The sequence below is a fragment of the Xenopus tropicalis genome, chromosome 9 (assembly GCF_000004195.4).
Source record: "Xenopus tropicalis strain Nigerian chromosome 9, UCB_Xtro_10.0, whole genome shotgun sequence".
Classification (NCBI taxonomy): domain Eukaryota; kingdom Metazoa; phylum Chordata; class Amphibia; order Anura; family Pipidae; genus Xenopus; species Xenopus tropicalis.
In genome coordinates, this window is record NC_030685.2 from 21056464 (window position 1) to 21077575 (window position 21112).

The 21112-nt window shown below is 47.3% G+C and overlaps 1 protein-coding gene across 3 annotated transcripts; it reads left to right on the forward strand.

The window, feature by feature from the left end:
* The first annotated feature begins 17 nt into the window (after positions 1 to 17).
* Positions 18 to 11800, forward strand: decr2 (2,4-dienoyl-CoA reductase 2). 3 transcript variants are annotated; one of them, XM_004918017.4, is made up of 10 exons: positions 18 to 123; positions 2782 to 2899; positions 4398 to 4466; positions 5395 to 5446; positions 5696 to 5831; positions 6011 to 6135; positions 6773 to 6866; positions 7619 to 7723; positions 10634 to 10848; positions 11426 to 11800. In XM_004918017.4, the coding sequence occupies exons 2-9, from the start codon at positions 2802 to 2804 to the stop codon at positions 10846 to 10848; spliced, it is 894 nt and encodes a 297-aa protein (XP_004918074.3). In that variant the 5' UTR covers positions 18 to 123; positions 2782 to 2801; the 3' UTR covers positions 11426 to 11800. The 3 variants fall into 3 exon arrangements, with proteins under 3 accessions (XP_004918074.3, XP_002932500.3, XP_004918075.2); XM_002932454.5 differs by having other exon boundaries at positions 10634 to 10822; XM_004918018.4 differs by lacking the exon at positions 18 to 123 and adding an exon at positions 145 to 317 and having other exon boundaries at positions 10634 to 10822.
* The last annotated feature ends 9312 nt before the right edge of the window (positions 11801 to 21112 follow it).

Here is a 21112-nt window from a genome sequence, read left to right on the forward strand (position 1 = left end):
CAGGCGCAGTATAGAAACATCCAAAACTACAACTACCGTCATGCGTTGCGGATGTTATAGAGACAGCGACCCGCAAGGTACAAAGTTCATCGAGCGCTGCAAAGTCGCTACCGTGCAAGGAGAGTGAGTATATGCGGGTCGGTCTGGAACTAGTAGAGGGGGCGCTGATGGCACCCATGTCTGTAAAACTGCGCATTCACCCACAAGCACCCATTTGTATTGCGCGTTAATCTTCATGAGTCGCAGTTCCTGCAATTAATTAGTCGCAATTCCTCAGATAGTAGCAGCCCGTGTTGTGCAAGTTTCTGCAGTACTCGGTAAGGCCGATATTCTTATATAGGCACTGACATTCTGCAATGCTTTACAGAGATTGTTCATCATTACAATGTGTCCCTGCCCCAGTGAGCTTGCAATCTAAGGTCCCTATCACATTCCCATCAGTCCCTGCCCCAGTGGAGCTTACAATCTAAGGTCCCTATCACATTCCCATCAGCCCCTGCCCCAGTGGAGCTTACAATCTAAGGTCCCTATCACATTCCCATCAGTCCCTGCCCCAGTGGGGCTTACAATCTAAGGTCCCTATCACATTCCCATCAGTCCCTGCCCCAGTGGAGCTTACAATCTAAGGTCCCTATCACATTCCCATCAGTCCCTGCCCCAGTGGAGCTTACAATCTAAGGTCCCTATCACATTCCCATCAGTCCCTGCCCCAGTGGGGCTTACAATCTAAGGTCCCTATCACATTCCCATCAGTCCCTGCCCCAGTGGAGCTTACAATCTAAGGTCCCTATCACATTCCCATTAGCCCCTGCCCCAGTGGAGCTTACAATCTAAGGTCCCTATCACATTCCCATCAGTCCCTGCCCCAGTGAGCTTACAATCTAAGGTCCCTATCACATTCCCATCAGTCCCTGCCCCAGTGGGGCTTACAATCTAAGGTCCCTATCACATTCCCATCAGTCCCTGCCCCAGTGGGGCTTACAATCTAAGGTCCCTATCACATTCCCATCAGCCCCTGCCCCAGTGGAGCTTACAATCTAAGGTCCCTATCACATTCCCATCAGTCCCTGCCCCAGTGGAGCTTACAATCTAAGGTCCCTATCACATTCCCATCAGTCCCTGCCCCAGTGGAGCTTACAATCTAAGGTCCCTATCACATTCCCATCAGTCCCTGCCCCAGTGGGGCTTACAATCTAAGGTCCCTATCACATTCCCATCAGTCCCTGCCCCAGTGGAGCTTACAATCTAAGGTCCCTATCACATTCCCATTAGCCCCTGCCCCAGTGGAGCTTACAATCTAAGGTCCCTATCACATTCCCATCAGTCCCTGCCCCAGTGAGCTTACAATCTAAGGTCCCTATCACATTCCCATCAGTCCCTGCCCCAGTGGAGCTTACAATCTAAGGTCCCTATCACATTCCCATCAGCACCTGCCCCAGTGGAGCTTACAATCTAAGGTCCCTATCACATTCCCATCAGTCCCTGCCCCAGTGAGCTTACAATCTAAGGTGCCTATCACATTCCCATCAGCCCCTGCCTCAGTGAGCTTACAATCTAAGGTCCCTATCACATTCCCATCAGTCCCTGCCCCAGTGGAGCTTACAATCTAAGGTCCCTATCACATTCCCATCAGTCCCTGCCCCAGTGGAGCTTACAATCTAAGGTGCCTATCACATTCCCATCAGCCCCTGCCCCAGTGGAGCTTACAATCTAAGGTCCCTATCACATTCCCATCAGTCCCTGCCCCAGTGAGCTTACAATCTAAGGTCCCTATCCCATTCCCATCAGCCCCTGCCCCAGTGAGCTTACAATCTAAGGTCCCTATCACATTCCCATCAGTCCCTGCCCCAGTGAGCTTACAATCTAAGGTCCCTATCACATTCCCATCAGCCCCTGCCCCAGTGAGCTTACAATCTAAGGTCCCTATCACATTCCCATCAGCCCCTGCCCCAGTGAGCTTACAATCTAAGGTCCCTATCACATTCCCATCAGCCCCTGCCCCAGTGAGCTTACAATCTAAGGTCCCTATCACTTTCTCATGTGTCCCTGCCCCAGCGGAGCTTGCAATCTTAGCGCCCTATCACTTTCTCAAATGTCTCTGCCCCAACGGAGCTTGCAATCTAAGGTCCCTTTTACATTACCATCTGTCCCTGCCCCAGCGGAACTTGCAATCTAAGTGCCCTATCACATTCCCATCAATCCTTGCCCCAGCGGAGCTTGCAATCTATGGGCCCTATCACATTCCCATCAATCCTTGCCCCAGCGGAACTTGCAGTCTAAGCGCCCTTTCACATTCCCATCAATCCTTGCCCCAGCGGAGCTTGCAATCTATGGGCCCTATCACATTCCCATCAATCCTTGCCCCAGCGGAGCTTGCAATCTATGGGCCCTATCACATTCCCATCAATCCTTGCCCCAGCGGAGCTTGCAATCTATGGGCCCTATCACATTCCCATCAATCCTTGCCCCAGCGGAGCTTGCAATCTATGGGCCCTATCACACACCCTAAATTCAGTTTTTCTTTTAGGAGCCCATTAACCTGCCTGTATGTTTTTAGAGTGTGGGGAAATTAAGAGTACTAGAAGGAAACCCTTTGAACCTTGGACCGCGGGAGGACATTTTAATGTTACTGTATTACTACAGTGCTGTCATGGGCTCTGTCTCTGTACTGTACTCTGTACTCATGCTGGTTATTTATTTTATGTGACTTTAGGTGCCATGATTTTGCCAGGCAGTCTTTGCATGAATGTCAGTATTAACCTGTGTATCTCTGCCCATCAGGAAGCACGCGAGCAAGGGCAATGTCTGAACTCCCCACTCTCGACCTGCCCCCAGAGGACATAGAGACAGATGATTGTCTTCTGTCTTACAACTACTTGTACAGCCCCACTCTGCTCAAGTAAGTCCGACTGCCACTGTTTAGAGAGCAGGTTCTGGTACTTTATGGGTTCCTCCATTTCAATCTAAGATTACCCAGAGCAACACATTTCCAGGGGTATCTAACCCTACCTGGCCTTCAGGCTCCTTCAGGTCTTTACAGTGTCTTAAAGGAACAGTAACACCAAAAAATTAAAGTGTATAAAAACAATTAATATATTATATACTATTGCTCTGCACTAGTAAAAGTTGTGTGTTTTCTTCATAAACACTACTGCAGTTTATATAAATACCCTGCTGTGCAGCCATGGGGGTAGCCATTTAAATTGAAAAAAGGAGAAAAGGCACAGGTTACTAAGCAGATAACAGATGAGTAGCAGATTCACATTGTATTCTACACAGTTTATCTGGTATCTTCTTATGTAACCTATGCCTTTTCTCCTTTTTTCAATTTAAATGGCTGCCCCCATGGCTACACAGCAGCTATTTCTATTAACTATAGTAGTCTTTCTGAAGCAAACACGCAACTTTTACCAGTGCAGGGCAACAGTACGTTATATTTGAATTACTTTAAAACATTTTTATTTTTTAGTGTTACTGTTCCTTTAAGGTGGCCATACACAGGTAGATATAAGATGCAGATTCGAGTTCTACAGACCAATACAGCATCTTATCTACCTGTGTTTTGCCCTGATATCACCCAGCTTAAGGTGGCCCCTACACTATAGGATCCACTAGTTTGGCGAGGTCACCAAATGCGTGGATCTTTCTCCCGATACGCCCAACTTCGGTGGGCAATATTGTGCTAATGCAATTGTTTGACCCTACATTACAGTGAAGGGGATTGGAGCCGTCCGAGGGAGGACTGCGTCAATGAACCAAAGCAGTCCTTGATCCAATGGAAAAATCAAGCCTGCCCTATTGACATCTGTCGAATTTTCAGCCAGATATCAGTTGGGGAGGCCTGTCGGGGGACCCCATAAACAGGCAAATAAGCTGCCGAATATGTATGAAGGACCGGAATCGGCGCTTAATTGTGTCCCTGTATGGCTATGTTTAGGTGCGCATATCGGGAGAGAGATTCACCTGTTTTGCAAGCTCACCGAACTTGTGTATGCCCACATTAAACCATGTGACCTAATTGGGACAACTGCTTCTGTGAAACTCCCAGCAGGCCAGATTTTGGTAGAGGCCCATTGATTAGCTGTTTATGATTTAGGGCTCATTATTTTGTAGTAAGTACAGAGTAAAGTGCGTGAGCTGCGCCTGTTTATTTTCCTATTTGTTTGGCGCAAACAAACTGCAGGATAATCCCTTATAGATAGGGTGTAGGTTCTTGTCTAATTTATCGGCGTCCGTTATGATTTCTTAAGCATCAGTCAGGCTTCTCACTTGTGCTGCTGTATTAGCCAATAAAAAGTCAGCAAAGCCTGGGGCACCAGACAAGATTCTGGGGCTGGGAACTGGGGATATATGTAGGATGTGTGCTGCATGCTAAGCCTGTTCTTCTCTTTATCTAGAGGCAGGGTGGCATTTATCACTGGAGGGGGGTCTGGAATAGGATTCAGAATTGCTGAGATATTTATGAGGTGAGAAGAAACGCGCAGCTGTATCTCTTTATGGCAGCACTGTCTCTATTCGTCTGTCTGTGTCTTCCCAAATATCTGCTGGTTTGTCTAACTCTGTATCCCTAGAACTTTCTAAGCTTAACCCTCTCTCTATATATCCACTGGTGTGCTTGGCTGTTTTCCTCTATGTTTCTCTGTACTTTTCCTACTATCTATCTATCTATCTATCTATCATCTATCCACTTTCTATCCCTCTCTGTATGAGGTTCTATTACTGTGCAACTTTCTATCCCTCTCTGTATAAAGTCCTGTTACCACGTTCTCTCCCTCTCTGTATGAGGTTCTATTACTGTGCCACTTTCTATCCCTCTCTGTATGAGGTTCTATTACTGTGCCACTTTCTATCCCTCTCTGTATGAGGTTCTATTACTGTGCCACTTTCTATCCCTCTCTGTATGAGGTTCTATTACTGTGCCACTTTCTATCCCTCTCTGTATGAGGTTCTGTTTCTGTGCCACTTTCTATCCCTCTCTGTATGAGGTTCTGTTTCTGTGCCACTTTCTATCCCTCTCTGTATGAGGTTCTGTTTCTGTGCCACTTTCTATCCCTCTCTGTATGAGGTTCTGTTTCTGTGCCACTTTCTATCCCTCTCTGTATGAGGTTCTGTTTCTGTGCCACTTTCTATCCCTCTCTGTATGAGGTTCTGTTTCTGTGCCACTTTCTATCCCTCTCTGTATGAGGTTCTGTTTCTGTGCCACTTTCTATCCCTCTCTGTATGAGGTTCTGTTTCTGTGCCACTTTCTATCCCTCTCTGTATGAGGTTCTGTTTCTGTGCCACTTTCTATCCCTCTCTGTATGAGGTTCTGTTTCTGTGCCGCTTTCTATCCCTCTCTGTATGAGGTTCTGTTTCTGTGCCACTTTCTGTCAGTGTTATTTCCTCTCTTTTCAGACATGGCTGTGACACGATCATTGTCAGCCGGAACCTGCAGCGGGTATCAGAGGTAAAAGGCAAAGCTGCTACCTTTTCTTTGAGATTATTCATGCTTTTCCAGTCAAACATTTGGTTTCTTTTAGTATCTCATGTTCACACTATGTAGCCTAAGATCTGTGTGGCTGCAATGCAGAATTGTGATTCTTTATCCATGCAAAGCATTTGCTCATGTTTCTGCCCATCTGCAACTCAGCCTCACAGTTCTCTCCTTTATTCCCCTTTACTTGTAAACAAATGGTTTCCTTATCCATGTTCCCAGGCTGCTGAAAAACTCAAAGTTTCTACAGGCCAGCGCTGTCTGCCCCTATCCGGAGATGTCAGGGATGCCCAGAGCATGAATGCTGCTGTAGAAGAAGCTCTTCGGATATTTTCTCGTGTCGATATCCTGGTCAACAGTAAGTTCTCCCTATACTTGTGGTTTATGTGTGGAAATCATTGGTCAGTAGTGATTGCTCCTATTCTTTTGGTTTATGTGCGGATATCCAGGTTAGCAGTAAGTGCTCCTTTTTTCTTTTTGTTTCTGTGCTCACATATGAGCTAAGTGACTTTCAATCCTCTTTATGGTTTCTTTCAGATGCCGCTGGGAATTTTCTCTGCCCTGCCAGCTCTCTCTCCCTCAACGCCTTCAAGACTGTCATTGATATAGACACAGTGGGCACTTTCAATGCCAGTAAGATCCTGTTTGAGCGATTTTTCAGGGTAGGTCCAATAGCTGTTGATTCTGTTGTGCTCTAGTGATATACAGTTCCCAGCACCCCTATCAGCTGGGAGGGAGATCTTTTAGGACCATTAAAATGAACCCTTCCATATATTAGAATCTGCAAACCTATCCTCTTCAGCTAGAAGTTGCCTTTGTAGTTCTTAAAGGGATAGTGACATTTTCCAGGAGCACATAGGACAGGTTCATAGTATAGTTATAGCAACACTTTCCTGTTTAAGCCTGCAACATGTCACTATTTCTTTAACAGCAGGAGGGGCATGAATTACAAGCCCTGCAGCAGAGGCTGAACTTTATTTATAAACTAGCAATATAGTCTGGTAAATGGTACTAATAGCCAGCATTGGCAAACCAGGCACCACTGGAAAGAACTAATGTCCCTCTGGGATAACATTGCAGCCAGAGATGGGTTAAACATCTACAAACTATATAGAATAAAGAATAATAATACTCATTGTGTGGTTTCTGTAGTGCCAATAGGGTTTCTGTAGTGCCAGTAGGGCATTAGTTCATGTATGCAAGCACGGTTAAATAAGATGATACTGGAGGGCACTAATTTGCAAGAAGCAGAGGGGTGACCAGGCTGATATTGAGTGAAGTGTTTTTATTTTCTCTCAGGACAATGGAGGTGTCATTGTGAACATCACGGCTACACTGAGCTTCAGAGGACAGGTCTTGCAGGTGCACGCGGGCAGTGCCAAGGCCGCTGTAGGCAAGTACCCAGATTGTTCTTTATATTTCTCTGTCAGTGTGAGACTCCCACAAGGCTCCCTTTGCTCGGCACTCTACCCTCCCCTTAGATTCTCCCCCTGCAGGTCACTTTCTGTTGTGACTCCATCTGAGCCACTCCTGCCATGAGGCGGCAGCGAGTGGCCAGTTACCAGGGGCAGTAAAAACCTGGTAACTGTAAGAGCCAAATTCCATTTTTTTAACTAGAAATTCAGCTCTGCTAATGCAGAGAGTGCAAAAGAGCTCTCACACTAGCGATGCCGCCCCCCCAGACCAGCTCTGATGCTGAAGAGGAAAGTACGGAGCAGGTGAGGGGGGTGGCATCGGGAAGCACCACTGGACTCTCTTGTATTTGTGTGCCGCTGCTGCCCTCTTGTGTCTTGGTGCAACAGTGAAACGTCCTCTGCATTCATGGAGCAATAAATGTAGCTTAAAGGGACATTTACGAAGGCAGCATCGTGTGCAAAGTGTCCATTTTTGTCTGATGTCACCATGTGTTTTTTTTTACCACAGTCAGGCCCAGACTGGTAAATATGTGGATTCTGGCAACTGCCAGAGGGGCTGCTGTAAGACCCCATAGATAGTCACTGTTTATTGGGCCTGTGACTGTTATGAGCCCTGTTGTATGCCCTGTGCTGGTTGGATCACTGCATTGGCACTAGCGCCTCTGCTCTTCATTTACACACAGTGGTGTCACTCTCACCCTTCTGATTTTGCGTGTGTCTCTCTCCTCAGATGCCATGACTAGGCACCTGGCCGTGGAGTGGGGTCCCAGCAGAGTACGAGTGAACTGCTTGGCACCGGGGCCCGTCTCTGGCACAGAGGGTATGCGCAGACTTGGTAAGTACAGGAACATTGGCCAAGCCTTATATGTGCCACAATACGTTCATTTAATTTTATTCTGTCTTCAAAAACCTAAAAAGCTAAGAGGATATTTCAGCTTATTTAACACTGGGCTAATTTGCATCTTGGCTGTAACCTATGGCAACCAATCTGTAATTAGGTTTTTTCAGCCATTTGCAAGTAGATCAAAGAAACAAACGGTTGGCATCAGGTACTGTCCAGGTACAAATTTGCTCAGTGTTGATGAATGAACCCCATAGTATCTCTTGGCTGGCCACACTCTTATAACTGCCCATAGCATTCCTATTGTGTTATAACTCCATCATGCAAAGTCAGTAGGGACCATGATCTAACAATTTTGGGAATGGCGTGACATAAATGGGGAATGGCCAGTGCAGCAGGGCCATAAATAGAGCTCTTCATGGCAGGGCCAAACTCTATGTGTTCTTTTATAGTGTATGCAGAGAGGTAAAATTACATATATAAGAATAAGTATAGCCCAGTAAGCATAATACTGTAGGAATGTTTGAGACTATAGTGCCTCTTTAACCTGGTAGGGGAATAATTCTAATTAAAGTCAGGAAAAGCCAGTGTGAAAAGTTATTAGCTTTATAATAATAGCAGTGATGTAACTATAGAGAAAGCAGACCCCATGCTTGTGGGGGGGGGGAGGGACGGGGACTGGACCCCCAGGTCTGATTCTTCTATACTTGTAAGATATTCCCCCCAGGTGTTCTGTTACCCGCCAGGTGCAATCGGCCGGGGAGCGGGGGACACGAGCAGGTGGGTGGAGGGCTGGATAAGGTGGTTCTAGGACGCCTCTGAATTTTTTTTGGGGGGGCGGGGGCTGGGGTTCGGTGTTGTTTCGCCGCTGAAAAATAGCTAAAGTAGAACAGACCCTGCTGCTACAGTCCACTCAGAAATTGGAACTAACCTAAGGATATATTTCCTGTATATAATAATAAGCCATATGTGTTCAGTTTTAGTGTTATTCAGGGCAGCTTTCTGACCAGCAGGGGGAGTATTTACAAAAATATGTTTCTGCCATTAGTTACATAGTTACATAGGGTTGAAAAAAGACCATTGTCCATCAAGTTCAACCCATCCGAGTAAACCCAGCACACAACCTATACTAACCAATCTATACACTCACATACATAAACTATAAATACAACCACTAGTACTAACTGTAGATATTAGTATCACAATAGCCTTGGATATTCTGCTTGTTCAAAAACTCATCCAGGCCCCTCTTAAAGGCATTAACAGAGTCTGCCATCACAACATCACTAGGAAGGGCATTCCATAACCTCACTGCCCTCACTGTGAGGAACCCCCTACGCTGCTTCAAATGGAAGCTCCTTTCCTCTAATCTAAAGGGGTGACCTCTGGTGCGCTGATTGTTTTTATGTTTTAGCAGAGCCCTTTTGCATTTGCAAGCATTCACATAGTTATAACACATGTACTATAATTAACACCAGCAACCCATTTATTACTTCATTTCTAAACTGCAAATTAGGGTTCAGATTCAATTCATTATTAGGCCATATTTTTTTGTGAAGAATCTGGTATTCAGTCGAATCCAAAAATGGTGTCCTGTCTCCCTTATGTATAGTTCTGCAAAGGTATGCAAAATTGCTTTCTAGTCAGGGCCCTTCTAGTTACCGGCTGCACAATACAGGTAATGAGAGACAGACGTGCAGACCAAATCTGCAAGACCACCCAGGGAAAATCTGTGCCAACTCCTAATTCCGCCCATAGGTTTAGCTGGAGTTACACTAGAACAGGTAGGGTGTGCTTCACTTTGCACTCCTCTTATATGAACTACATAGGATCTTTCATGATTATATGGACTATATTTATTTATTTATTATTATTTATATATGGATTTATTTATTTTAATTTATTGTTGCACTTTTCAATGAAAACCCCTAGGGGGCAGCCAATATCAGGTTGAATTTGCCTAATGATCACTAATGTTAACGTGCCCATATATTGGCAGGTTTAAGCTGCCAGTTCGGCCCATTCAGACCATGTTGGCATCTTATCTGGCCATGCATGGGGCCCTCCTTACTGATATCGATCAGGCAGGGTTAAATATCCCTTTGGGAGGGATGCTCCGATGGACTATATTCCTGTCACTCTGATCTGATTGCTTGGCCTGTGGGTCAAATAATTGGATCAGCCCAATATTGCCCACCTCAGGGTGGGCATATCAGTCAAAGTTCTGCTCATTTTAAGACCTCTTTAAATGCCTGTATCTATTAATTTATGGCCACCTTTATTGACAATATTTCAGTTTAACAGTGAGCTGCCAGTAAAGTGACATTTATACCAGAAAAACATCATTATAGTCTTTTTAACTATAAAATATCTTTCTGGTTACTGGTTAGCATTGCTGCCTTACAGCTCTGGGTTTTCTGGTTTAATTCTTTATGATTGGGTTTCATCTTGGGGCTTTGTTTTTCCTTGCCTTAAATTCATATCCAGTAAATGCTGGCTACAGGCATTACACAATGCTACTTGGGCCGACATTCTAGAGAACCCAGAGAAGAATAAGCTGCAGGCCAAAGTCTCAGTTGTGGGGTTCACTAGTATGAAGTGGTACGGTTCATTTATCAAATGGGTTGCCTGACCCATTCCCTGAAAGGGAGCATTGGTCTGACTATCCTTCTTCTGCGGAAACCCTTTTCACATTAGATATAGGGTACATTGGATATATAATAATATAAAAGCCTGTCTGTAGTTACTAGAACATATAGCACAAGGCCAGCCTGTCAGGGTTAAAAGCCACTTTTTGGAAGTATGTGCCCGGCTCACCTCGTCCGCTAACCATTTTCTTTTCTTCTTTTGCTCTCTCTCAATGGTCCATATTGTGCTGCGCACCCACCATCTTTACCCACTCAGGCGGTGCAGCAGCGGAGGCAGCAGGCGTTTGGGCCACTCTTCCACTTCAGCGCATTGGAAATAAGACAGAGATTGCCCATGGAGCTCTCTTCCTTGCCAGCCCTCTGGCCTCCTTCGTAACTGGCACAACTCTGGTGATGGATGGCGGATCATGGATGACATCACAAAATCATCTGGCACCATCGCTGGGTACCCGTCCTTCTCCTCACCTTTAGGTGATCTTACTCCCCCAGCATGCTGTGTGGGGAATACTTGGCAGTTTAGACTGAGGGAACACCCTTTTACTCACTATTGCATCCAGGGTCAGAACCATTGTGTGATTTGGGGTTAGTGTGAAGGAGCCTTTTTTCTCTCCTGTCAGGGATGCCAAGTGCTGCAGAGTGACCTCATTATACCCCAGAAGGTGCCAGTCCTACAGGTTCACCAATAAGTAAAGCTTTGCCCTTTTGTAGGTCTCATATTGCTCGGTTCCACTGGGTGCACTATTGTCCTGCTTTGATGCTTTGGGATAGTGACTGTTGGCTTTTTTTTTTCTATCTGCCCTGACCCTTGCCCAACCATGACTACACTTCTGGCCTAATACTTGTGGTGTTGGTCTGCAACTCCCAGTACCTTGCTTCCTCCTGATCCTGAGGGCCTAGCAGTCCAGATTAGAAAAATCCAGGCACTTCTATTTCTTACACCTTTCCACCCTGGGTGTTACCCCCCCCCCCCCCCCCTGTTCTATTTATCAGTCAGTCCCACTTTTCCCTGTTAATCTCTTCTTCTCGCTCTCATTTCTTCCCATCACAGATCTTTGGGCCTCTGGGCTGAAGAAGGACAAATGAAGCATTGGACGAATAAAACTGATCAAGTTGCCCATTTGGCTCTTCCCGTAACATTCCAGCCGAGGCAGAACACTAATGGTGGCCGTAGCTGTACTGGTACAAATATCATTGTTCCATGAGTATCCGAACAACACAAATAATCAGCATTTTGTGCACTTGGAAAATGGATGTACAAGCCATTACTTGGCCACTGTATGTGGAGTGGCATCGAACAGAACTGTGCCAGGGCAAAGGGCAATGAGCAATGATACTATTTCTTTGTAATTAGGGGTTACGCTTGTATGGTGTGCCTACATTTGTAATTTGGCTGCTAATTAAAATGTTTTTTGTATTTTCAGTGCTTCCTGATTAATGAGAGTGATCATTTTAAATATGTATTAATAGAAGTTAAGGGGCATGGCTGAGAAATGTGGGGTTTAGGGGCATGACTGGGTATGGCCAGGGAATGATCTAAATGTCCCCTTGTTCCATTTTCAAATATTAGGAGGTATTTGTTATTTTGATAAAATAGCAGAATGCTTTCATCGCAGCTCCCTTATATAAATTAGATATATATGGTCTGTATTATTTGCAGGTACAATACAAGTGCAATATATGGCCTCACCACTAGGTGTCCTCACTGAACAATTGTCCTTTTTAATTGACTGTAGTGGCTCCTGGTCTAGTTTGGGATTATCCAATTGTGTGGCGTCATTGCTGCAAACCAGTGCTGTCCAACTGGCGGCCCGCGGGCCGCATGCGGCCCGCGACCCCCCTCTGTGTGGCCCCCCACCTGCCTGGCTACTTTGATGGCTTACTCTTGTGTAAACTTTAAATGGTATCAGTACTGAGATTAACTGGCCCCCTGCATGGTTCTCACCTCAGATTCAGGCTGTAATCCCTCTGTATTGTTCAAATATGTAATCCCCTGTGTTGTTCACACCTTTTAATCTCTGCATTGTTCACCCCCTGCAGTGTTCACACCTCAGGCTCAGACTGTAATCACCCCCATTGTTCCCCTGTTCACACCTTAGGAGCAGTAGAAACCCACAAATAATCCCTGCACACTACTAAAAGAACATATACTGAGGTGGTACTTCAATTAAAAAGTTTTTTAATATATAGTTATTGTGCAGACTGTAGGAGCAGTGCCAGCATTGTGTCACTGTAGGCTGCCTGTGTGTGCCATACACACAGGCATCATAGGGCAAGCAGAGTATGGCACACACAGGCAGGGTAGGGCACACACAGGCCAAGTATGGCACAAACCAGCCAAGAATGGCAAACACAGTGAAAGTATGGCACATGCAGGCAGGGTAGGGAAGGCAGAGTATGGCACACACAGGCAGGGTAGGGCAGGCAGAGTATGGCACACACAGGCAGGGTAGGGCAGGCAGAGTATGGCACACACAGGCCAAGTTATGGCACAAACCAGCCAAGAATGGCACACACAGTGAAAGTATGGCACACAGGCAGGGTAGGGAAGGCAGAGTATGGCACACACAGGCAGGGTAGGGAAGGCAGAGTATAGCACACACAGGCAGGGTAGGGAAGGCAGAGTATGGCACACACAGGCAGGGTAGGGCAGGCAGAGTATGGCACACACAGGCAGGGTAGGGCAGGCAGAGTATGGCACACACAGGCAGGGTAGGGCAGGCAGAGTATGGCAGGTTTTTGCTGTACTACAACAATTAATATGGGTATGATCATGTGATAACATGGGTGTGGTTTCAAGTGGGTGTGGTTTCAAAAAGGGGAGTGGTCAACACTGGCTTCCATTATCGGCCCTCCACCACGTAGGTCGGAAAAATTCCGGCCCTCGGTACAACAGAAGTTGGACAGCACTGCTGCAAACAAACAACACTGGATTGTGTTACCTGGGGATTATGTTGCAGGGGTAGTGATTACCTAGTGTGTATCAGCCTTATACTGAATTCCGAAGGTAATGTGACCTAGCTACCCATTCATGCATGACGTAGCGCTGTGCAGCACATATGTATACGTGTATACTTCTTTGTGAGAGTATGATGTATACTGCACATGTATAACATAAGGACTGCAGCCAACATCATGTAGTATGGCTATCAAATCCAAACGCTGCCACTTAAACTAGTTATAGCATGGAGATACTGTATCTGGAAACCCTGTCAGGTGGGCATGATGGCCACAATACTCTTGACACTCTTGACTCTTGAATACTCATGACACACATGTCATCTTGATGCTGAATGCAAAGCCAAACAGGCAGTGTAATTGCGGCCAATTGAGGTTGAGTGCAAATTCTTATTCATCACCCCACGATGACTACAGCTATGCTGAAATAATGAATGAATGCTTCATTGTGGGTAAAAAACACTGCACTTGTGGGTTGCAATTGACCCCTTACATCTGTTGAACAGAACTTTCAGCCAATCCATGAATCGGCCCTAGCACTAGTAGTCTGTGCCTGGACTGGCAATCTGTGGGTTCTGGCAAATGCCAGAGGGGCTGCTGTAAGATGCCACAGACAGTCACTATTTATTGGGCTGGTGGGGGGGCTGTTTGGGCCTCTGTGTACTTGGAATGCCAGGGACTATTTTGTATCCCAGTCTGGAGCTGTGTTTAAAGGGGAGGGTCTACTGGTAATGTACAATAATACAAACAAAAATGGTGCTCACAGAGGAGGGCTGAACAGAGAAGCATCAGGAAATTCATCCTGCCAGTGGCAGAACTAACAACCTAATGGGCTTAATTTCTCCTCTAAAACATGAAAAAGTAAAATTCCAATTGTTTTAGTCTATGAAAGAATTCAGGCCTGGACTGGGAGTCAAAATAGGCCCTGGCTTTTTTAGTACACAGAGGCCCAAACAGCCCCCCACCAGCCCAATAAATAGTGACTGTCTATGGTATCTTACAGCAGCCCCTCTGGCATTTGCCAGAACCCACAGATTGCCAGTCCGGGCCTGACTGAGGCTATAATCCAGGGGTGGCCACACTTTTCCATTCTGGAATGCGGAAGTGCGGTGTGAATGCGTACGTACGCAACAGAGCATACGTACGCATTCACAAAGCACCTCCACCAGTTGATCCGCCTGATTGCGGATCAACTGGTGGACCGCAATCTGCGTATTGGCCACCCTTGCTATAATCCCAGTTGGACATGGATGAGACAAGCCACTACTGACATAGCTGTCTGGCTCTGAGTCTGGGCCTGAAAGAGTTGCTGTAATAGTGAATGTTCATGTAAGTAATTAGAGAAGTGGAGCTGGCTGGATTGTGGCGGATTACCCAGTGGCCCCTGAGGAGGAAGAAGGAAGACAAATAGTGAAGCACTCATGCAGAGCAAAGGGAAAGCACAAAATACATGCTTGCATGCATCATGGAGCAACAGCCAGTCGATTTAAAAATACAAAAATCTTTATTATTATAGTAAAAGCATCAAGAAAACATAATGGGCTCAACCCCACAACATACCCTGCTTGGCTTAACAAATTTCGTGGCCCATAGCCACTTCCTCAGTCGCCCATCTGGGGGTGGTGCATGTGTAGCACTCCAGCAAGTCTACCATTGAGTGCTCCTGTGTATATTTTTCTTGCTGAAGATTTAATGCCTTACTTGACCCACTTTGCGCATTATAGTTCTCTGTATAGAGTATTTTGACTGGGGTGGGCAAAGTAGTTATAGGGGTACACAGACACATCTGCGCTGAGCATTGTGATTGGCTGGGCAAAGCAGTTATAGGAGGCCATTATACATGGCCACTGATGGATTGCGCCTTGTGATTGGCTGGGCCAAGGCAGCTGTAGTGGCACACACTGAATATTGCAAAAAAAGCAAGCAAGTTGCAGGTAAAACCTGTTAAATGTATAATGAAGAAGTAGATTTCTTAATGAATCAGATGGAAGTGAGTTTGGGACCAGCCAGACTGGGGATGACTTTAGTTGGCCAGCTTGTATATATTTTAATATATGGACAAACAGTCCCTGTTTTGCTTAAAGGCGAGGGCATGTCTTGGCACCTTAATGCGCAGAATGTCTTTATGTTCTATATATATTGATAATGGGTGAGTGCAGAGGACCTCTTTTTGTCTACACACTGAATTTTCCCTTCAGCAGGGCAAACCCTCTATGAGCATGGCTTGCAGTGCAGGTTTGTATATGCTCTCAGTACAAGTCCTCCCCCTGATCCAGAGAATTAGTGGCCTGGCTGTGCGTCTGAAATAACTGCACCTATATTACAATCCAAGAACCTGAGCTGTTTGGTTCCTCCATGCACATTGCATGAATTAGTGCTGGGCTCAGGGGCCTCATTATGTATGAATTGTGTGTTCCACTGGGGCCCTGACGCAATGGAAGCCTTCCGTGTGTGCGTTATAAACAAAGCTGCTCACTTGTCATTAGCAGCTGCTGTGTCCCAAAAACACACACAGGGGGAACCGGCTCTAAATGCAGAAACTGCCTGTGGCGCTGGTACTTATTAACCTCTTGCTTGCCGACTGCAGAGAGCTCTTAGCGACATGCCATTCCCTGTTAATTCTATTCCATCCCCCAGCGCTCTATGGGCAGCAACACTACAACCAGGGCCACCATTATGGGTTCTGTAGCAGGGGGGGGACTATAGATGTACAAAGGTCCAATTCATTGGCTGAATAGGGGGTGCGCGTTGATGGCTGCAGGCAGGGTTACAGTGATCATAAGTGGTATTTAGGCATCATGGCCAGGGTGCACAATTGAACTAGTTGGCATTTTTTTCATTGTGATCCCATTCTATTACGTTGGCAGGAACCACAGCCAAGGGTGCCCAGGTGACTGGTGGGCTAATAACTAGGGTAGTATGGGGTCATATCATTCCTGGCTACAACTCCCAGCACCACCTGCAGCTGGACACAAAAGGTTGGACAGTCCTGATATTAATTGGCCCTGGCACCATTTTACTTACTATTCACACTATTTCACAAAGTCCCTTCTCCGACACAACATCTTACAGTACAGCTCCTCCCCTAACACCATCTTACCCTACTATACACACTATAGACCATTTACCTGATACCAATGTGCCTTACTGAGCACAATATCCCAATATGGGAGTGTAGAGGGCCCAGTGGGGCTTTAATTATTGAGGGGCTTGGGAGTGTAGAGGGCCCAGTGGGGCTCTAATTATTGAGGGGCCTGGGAGTGTAGAGGGCCCAGTGGGGCTCTAATTATTGAGGGGCTTGGGAGTGTAGAGGGCCCAGTGGGGCTCTAATTATTGAGGGGCTTGGGAGTGTAGAGGGCCCAGTGGGGCTCTAATTATTGAGGGGCTTGGGAGTGTAGAGGGCCCAGTGGGGCTCTAATTATTGAGGGGCTTGGGAGTGTAGAGGGCCCAGTGGGGCTCTAATTATTGAGGGGCTTGGGAGTGTAGAGGGCCCAGTGGGGCTCTAATTATTGAGGGGCTTGGGAGTGTAGAGGGCCCAGTGGGGGCTCTAATTATTGAGGGGCTTGGGAGTGTAGAGGGCCCAGTGGGGCTCTAATTATTGAGGGGCCTGGGAGTGTAGAGGGCCCAGTGGGGCTCTAATTATTGAGGGGCCTGGGAGTGTAGAGGGCCCAGTGGGGCTCTAATTATTGAGGGGCTTGGGAGTGTAGAGGGCCCAGTGGGGCTCTAATTATTGAGGGGCTTGGGAGTGTAGAGAGCCCAGTGGGGCTCTAATTATTGAGGGGCTTGGGAGTGTAGAGAGCCCAGTGGGGCTCTAATTATTGAGGGGCTTGGGAGTGTAGAGAGCCCAGTGAGGCTCTAATTATTGAGGGGCTTGGGAGTGTAGAGAGCCCAGTGGGGCTCTAATTATTGAGGGGCTTGGGAGTGTAGAGGGCCCAGTGGGGCTCTAATTATTGAGGGGCTTGGGAGTGTAGAGGGCCCAGTGGGGCTCTAATTATTGAGGGGCTTGGGAGTGTAGAGGGCCCAGTGGGACTCTAATTATTGAGGGGCTTGGGAGTGTAGAGGGCCCAGTGGGACTCTAATTATTGAGGGGCTTGGGAGTGTAGAGGGCCCAGTGGGGCTCTAATTATTGAGGGGCCTGGGAGTGTAGAGGGCCCAGTGGGGCTCTAATTATTGAGGGGCCTGGGAGTGTAGAGGGCCCAGTGGGACTCTAATTATTGAGGGGCTTGGGAGTGTAGAGGGCCCAGTGGGGCTCTAATTATTGAGGGGCTTGGGAGTGTAGAGGGCCCAGTGGGGCTCTAATTATTGAGGGGCTTGGGAGTGTAAAGGGCCCAGTGGGGCTCTAATTATTGAGGGGCTGAAGAGTGTAGAGGGCCCAGTGGGACTCTAATTATTGAGGGGCTTGGGAGTGTAAGGGTCCCAGTGGGGCTCTAATTATTGAGGGGCTTGGGAGTGTAGAGAGCCCAGTGAGGCTCTAATTATTGAGGGGCCAGGAGTGTAGAGAGCCCAGTGGGGCTCTAATTATTGAGGGGCTTGGGAGTGTAGAGGGCCCAGTGAGGCTCTAATTATTGAGGGGCCAGGAGTGTAGAGAGCCCAATGGGGCTCTAATTATTGAGGGGCTTGGGAGTGTAGAGGGCCCAGTGGGGCTCTAATTATTGAGGGGCTTGGGAGTGTAGAGAGCCCAGTGAGGCTCTAATTATTGAGGGGCTTGGGAGTGTAGAGAGCCCAGTGAGGCTCTAATTATTGAGGGGCTTGGGAGTGTAGAGGGCCCAGTGGGGCTCTAATTATTGAGGGGCTTGGGAGTGTAGAGGGCCCAGTGGGGCTCTAATTATTGAGGGGCTTGGGAGTGTAGAGGGCCCAGTGGGGCTCTAATTATTGAGGGGCTTGGGAGTGTAGAGGGCCCAGTGGGGCTCTAATTATTGAGGGGCTTGGGAGTGTAGAGGGCCCAGTGGGGCTCTAATTATTGAGGGGCTTGGGAGTGTAGAGGGCCCAGTGGGGCTCTAATTATTGAGGGGCTTGGGAGTGTAGAGGGCCCAGTGGGGCTCTAATTATTGAGGGGCTTGGGAGTGTAGAGGGCCCAGTGGGGCTCTAATTATTGAGGGGCCTGGGAGTGTAGAGGGCCCAGTGGGGCTCTAATTATTGAGGGGCCTGGGAGTGTAGAGGGCCCAGTGGGGCTCTAATTATTGAGGGGCTTGGGAGTGTAGAGGGCCCAGTGGGGCTCTAATTATTGAGGGGCCTGGGAGTGTAGAGGGCCCAGTGGGGCTCTAATTATTGAGGGGCTTGGGAGTGTAGAGGGCCCAGTGGGGCTCTAATTATTGAGGGGCTTGGGAGTGTAGAGGGCCCAGTGGGACTCTAATTATTGAGGGGCTTGGGAGTGTAGAGGGCCCAGTGGGACTCTAATTATTGAGGGGCTTGGGAGTGTAGAGGGCCCAGTGGGGCTCTAATTATTGAGGGGCCTGGGAGTGTAGAGGGCCCAGTGGGGCTCTAATTATTGAGGGGCCTGGGAGTGTAGAGGGCCCAGTGGGGCTCTAATTATTGAGGGGCCTGGGAGTGTAGAGGGCCCAGTGGGACTCTAATTATTGAGGGGCTTGGGAGTGTAGAGGGCCCAGTGGGGCTCTAATTATTGAGGGGCTTGGGAGTGTAGAGGGCCCAGTGGGGCTCTAATTATTGAGGGGCTTGGGAGTGTAAAGGGCCCAGTGGGGCTCTAATTATTGAGGGGCTGAAGAGTGTAGAGGGCCCAGTGGGACTCTAATTATTGAGGGGCTTGGGAGTGTAAGGGTCCCAGTGGGGCTCTAATTATTGAGGGGCTTGGGAGTGTAGAGAGCCCAGTGAGGCTCTAATTATTGAGGGGCCAGGAGTGTAGAGAGCCCAGTGGGGCTCTAATTATTGAGGGGCTTGGGAGTGTAGAGGGCCCAGTGAGGCTCTAATTATTGAGGGGCCAGGAGTGTAGAGAGCCCAATGGGGCTCTAATTATTGAGGGGCTTGGGAGTGTAGAGGGCCCAGTGGGGCTCTAATTATTGAGGGGCTTGGGAGTGTAGAGAGCCCAGTGAGGCTCTAATTATTGAGGGGCTTGGGAGTGTAGAGAGCCCAGTGAGGCTCTAATTATTGAGGGGCTTGGGAGTGTAGAGGGCCCAGTGAGGCTCTAATTATTGAGGGGCTTGGGAGTGTAGAGGGCCCAGTGGGGCTCTAATTATTGAGGGGCCAGGAGTGTAGAGGGCTACTATAACCTTCCTTTATATATAGCTCCAAACAGAGCAGCAGAACCTTTCAAGCCGCACTGACTCAAACACATACACTGGAAGTCAGAACAAACAGGTGTGTTTGTCACCAAACGTGACCGGGACAGTGACGTATTCAGTCCCTCCAAGGACAAGTACAATAATAACTGAGCTGCTGTAAATATCCATTAAAGAGGAACGCCACCCATTCTGCATAATGAAAAAAAGTCATTCTCAGTAGTGTTCCAATATACATTCATAACAAACATTCCAGTGGTTTTAAAGCTATGAGCAAATGTCATTTCTATTGAAAGCAATCTTTGCTTGTCCCTTTTTATTCTCTGACAGCTGGCTTCTGATACATTGTTTCAGCAGTTAGAACTGCCAGTGCAGAGAATGAATTACAGTAAAAATGTATAATGAATGTATATTATGAAGCTGCTTAGAATAATATTTACTTTTATTATATGAAAATCAGTGTTTGGGTTGAGTTCCCCTTAGAAACAAGGATTTCAGCAGCAAATTTTACATGCCCCATTGGCACGTATTTTTTTAACATTTTGCTGTTTTGTTTCCCTTTCCCCTTAAAGTTAAATCTGTATAACAGGTCAGGGAAGCTGAAATACAGGTTCCTATGAAAGTAAGCAGGTGCTGGCACGGCACAGGGCTTTTGCTGAATGTATATACAGTGGGGAGAAATAGCTCAGCTGACTTGCGCTTCATGAGTCAGAACCAGCAGTGCAAAGAACACAAAAAGCCAGACGATTACTGCTTTCACTAGCAATGGCCTCAATTACTTGCTAAAAGCTCCCAGGTACAGACTAATATACATACACGAGACTTCCATGGATTTTAGCGGGAGGCGTTGGCGGGTGGGTTGCAACATTCTGACCCAGCATTCAGAATCCTGCGGGCTGCATCTCTTTCCATTCATTTGGTACGATGAGAATGTGCAGCGGATTAGGCCTCATTATTCTCTGTTGGTCCATTCAGCCCCAACACTGCAAGACTTGCACATTTTTCCCTGGTCACTAACATTTGCAGTTGCCTAAGTTCTAATGGGTTTTCATTCCTATTGGTGCCACTGATTTCTTTGACCAATAGCAGAGCTAGATGTTACAGGGCCCCACAGCAAAATAACTGTAGCCCCCTCCCCCCAAAACTTTGAGAATATAGCATTTTTCATATACATATATTGAAACTGCAGCCAGTACCCCACTTGGACCCCTATACCTCCTGGGCTCCCAACAGTAACACTGGGGGATTGGTGGCCCCTTTCTGTAAGAGCCACACTCCTCTCATCACTGACCCAGCCTGGGGTCCTGGTGGCCACATTATAGGAAAGCGGTGGGCAGAAACATTAGGGCCTTATGGCCACAGCTGTGTTTTTTGTTTTTTTAAGGCAAGGTGGTGTCTGGGAAGGGGTAACAGTGAGTGTGTATAGTAAGGCAAGGTGGTGTCTGGGAAGGGGTAACAGTGAGTGTGTATAGTAAGGCAAGGTGGTGTCTGGGAAGGGGTAACAGTGAGTGTGTATAGTAAGGCAAGGTGGTGTCTGGGAAGGGGTA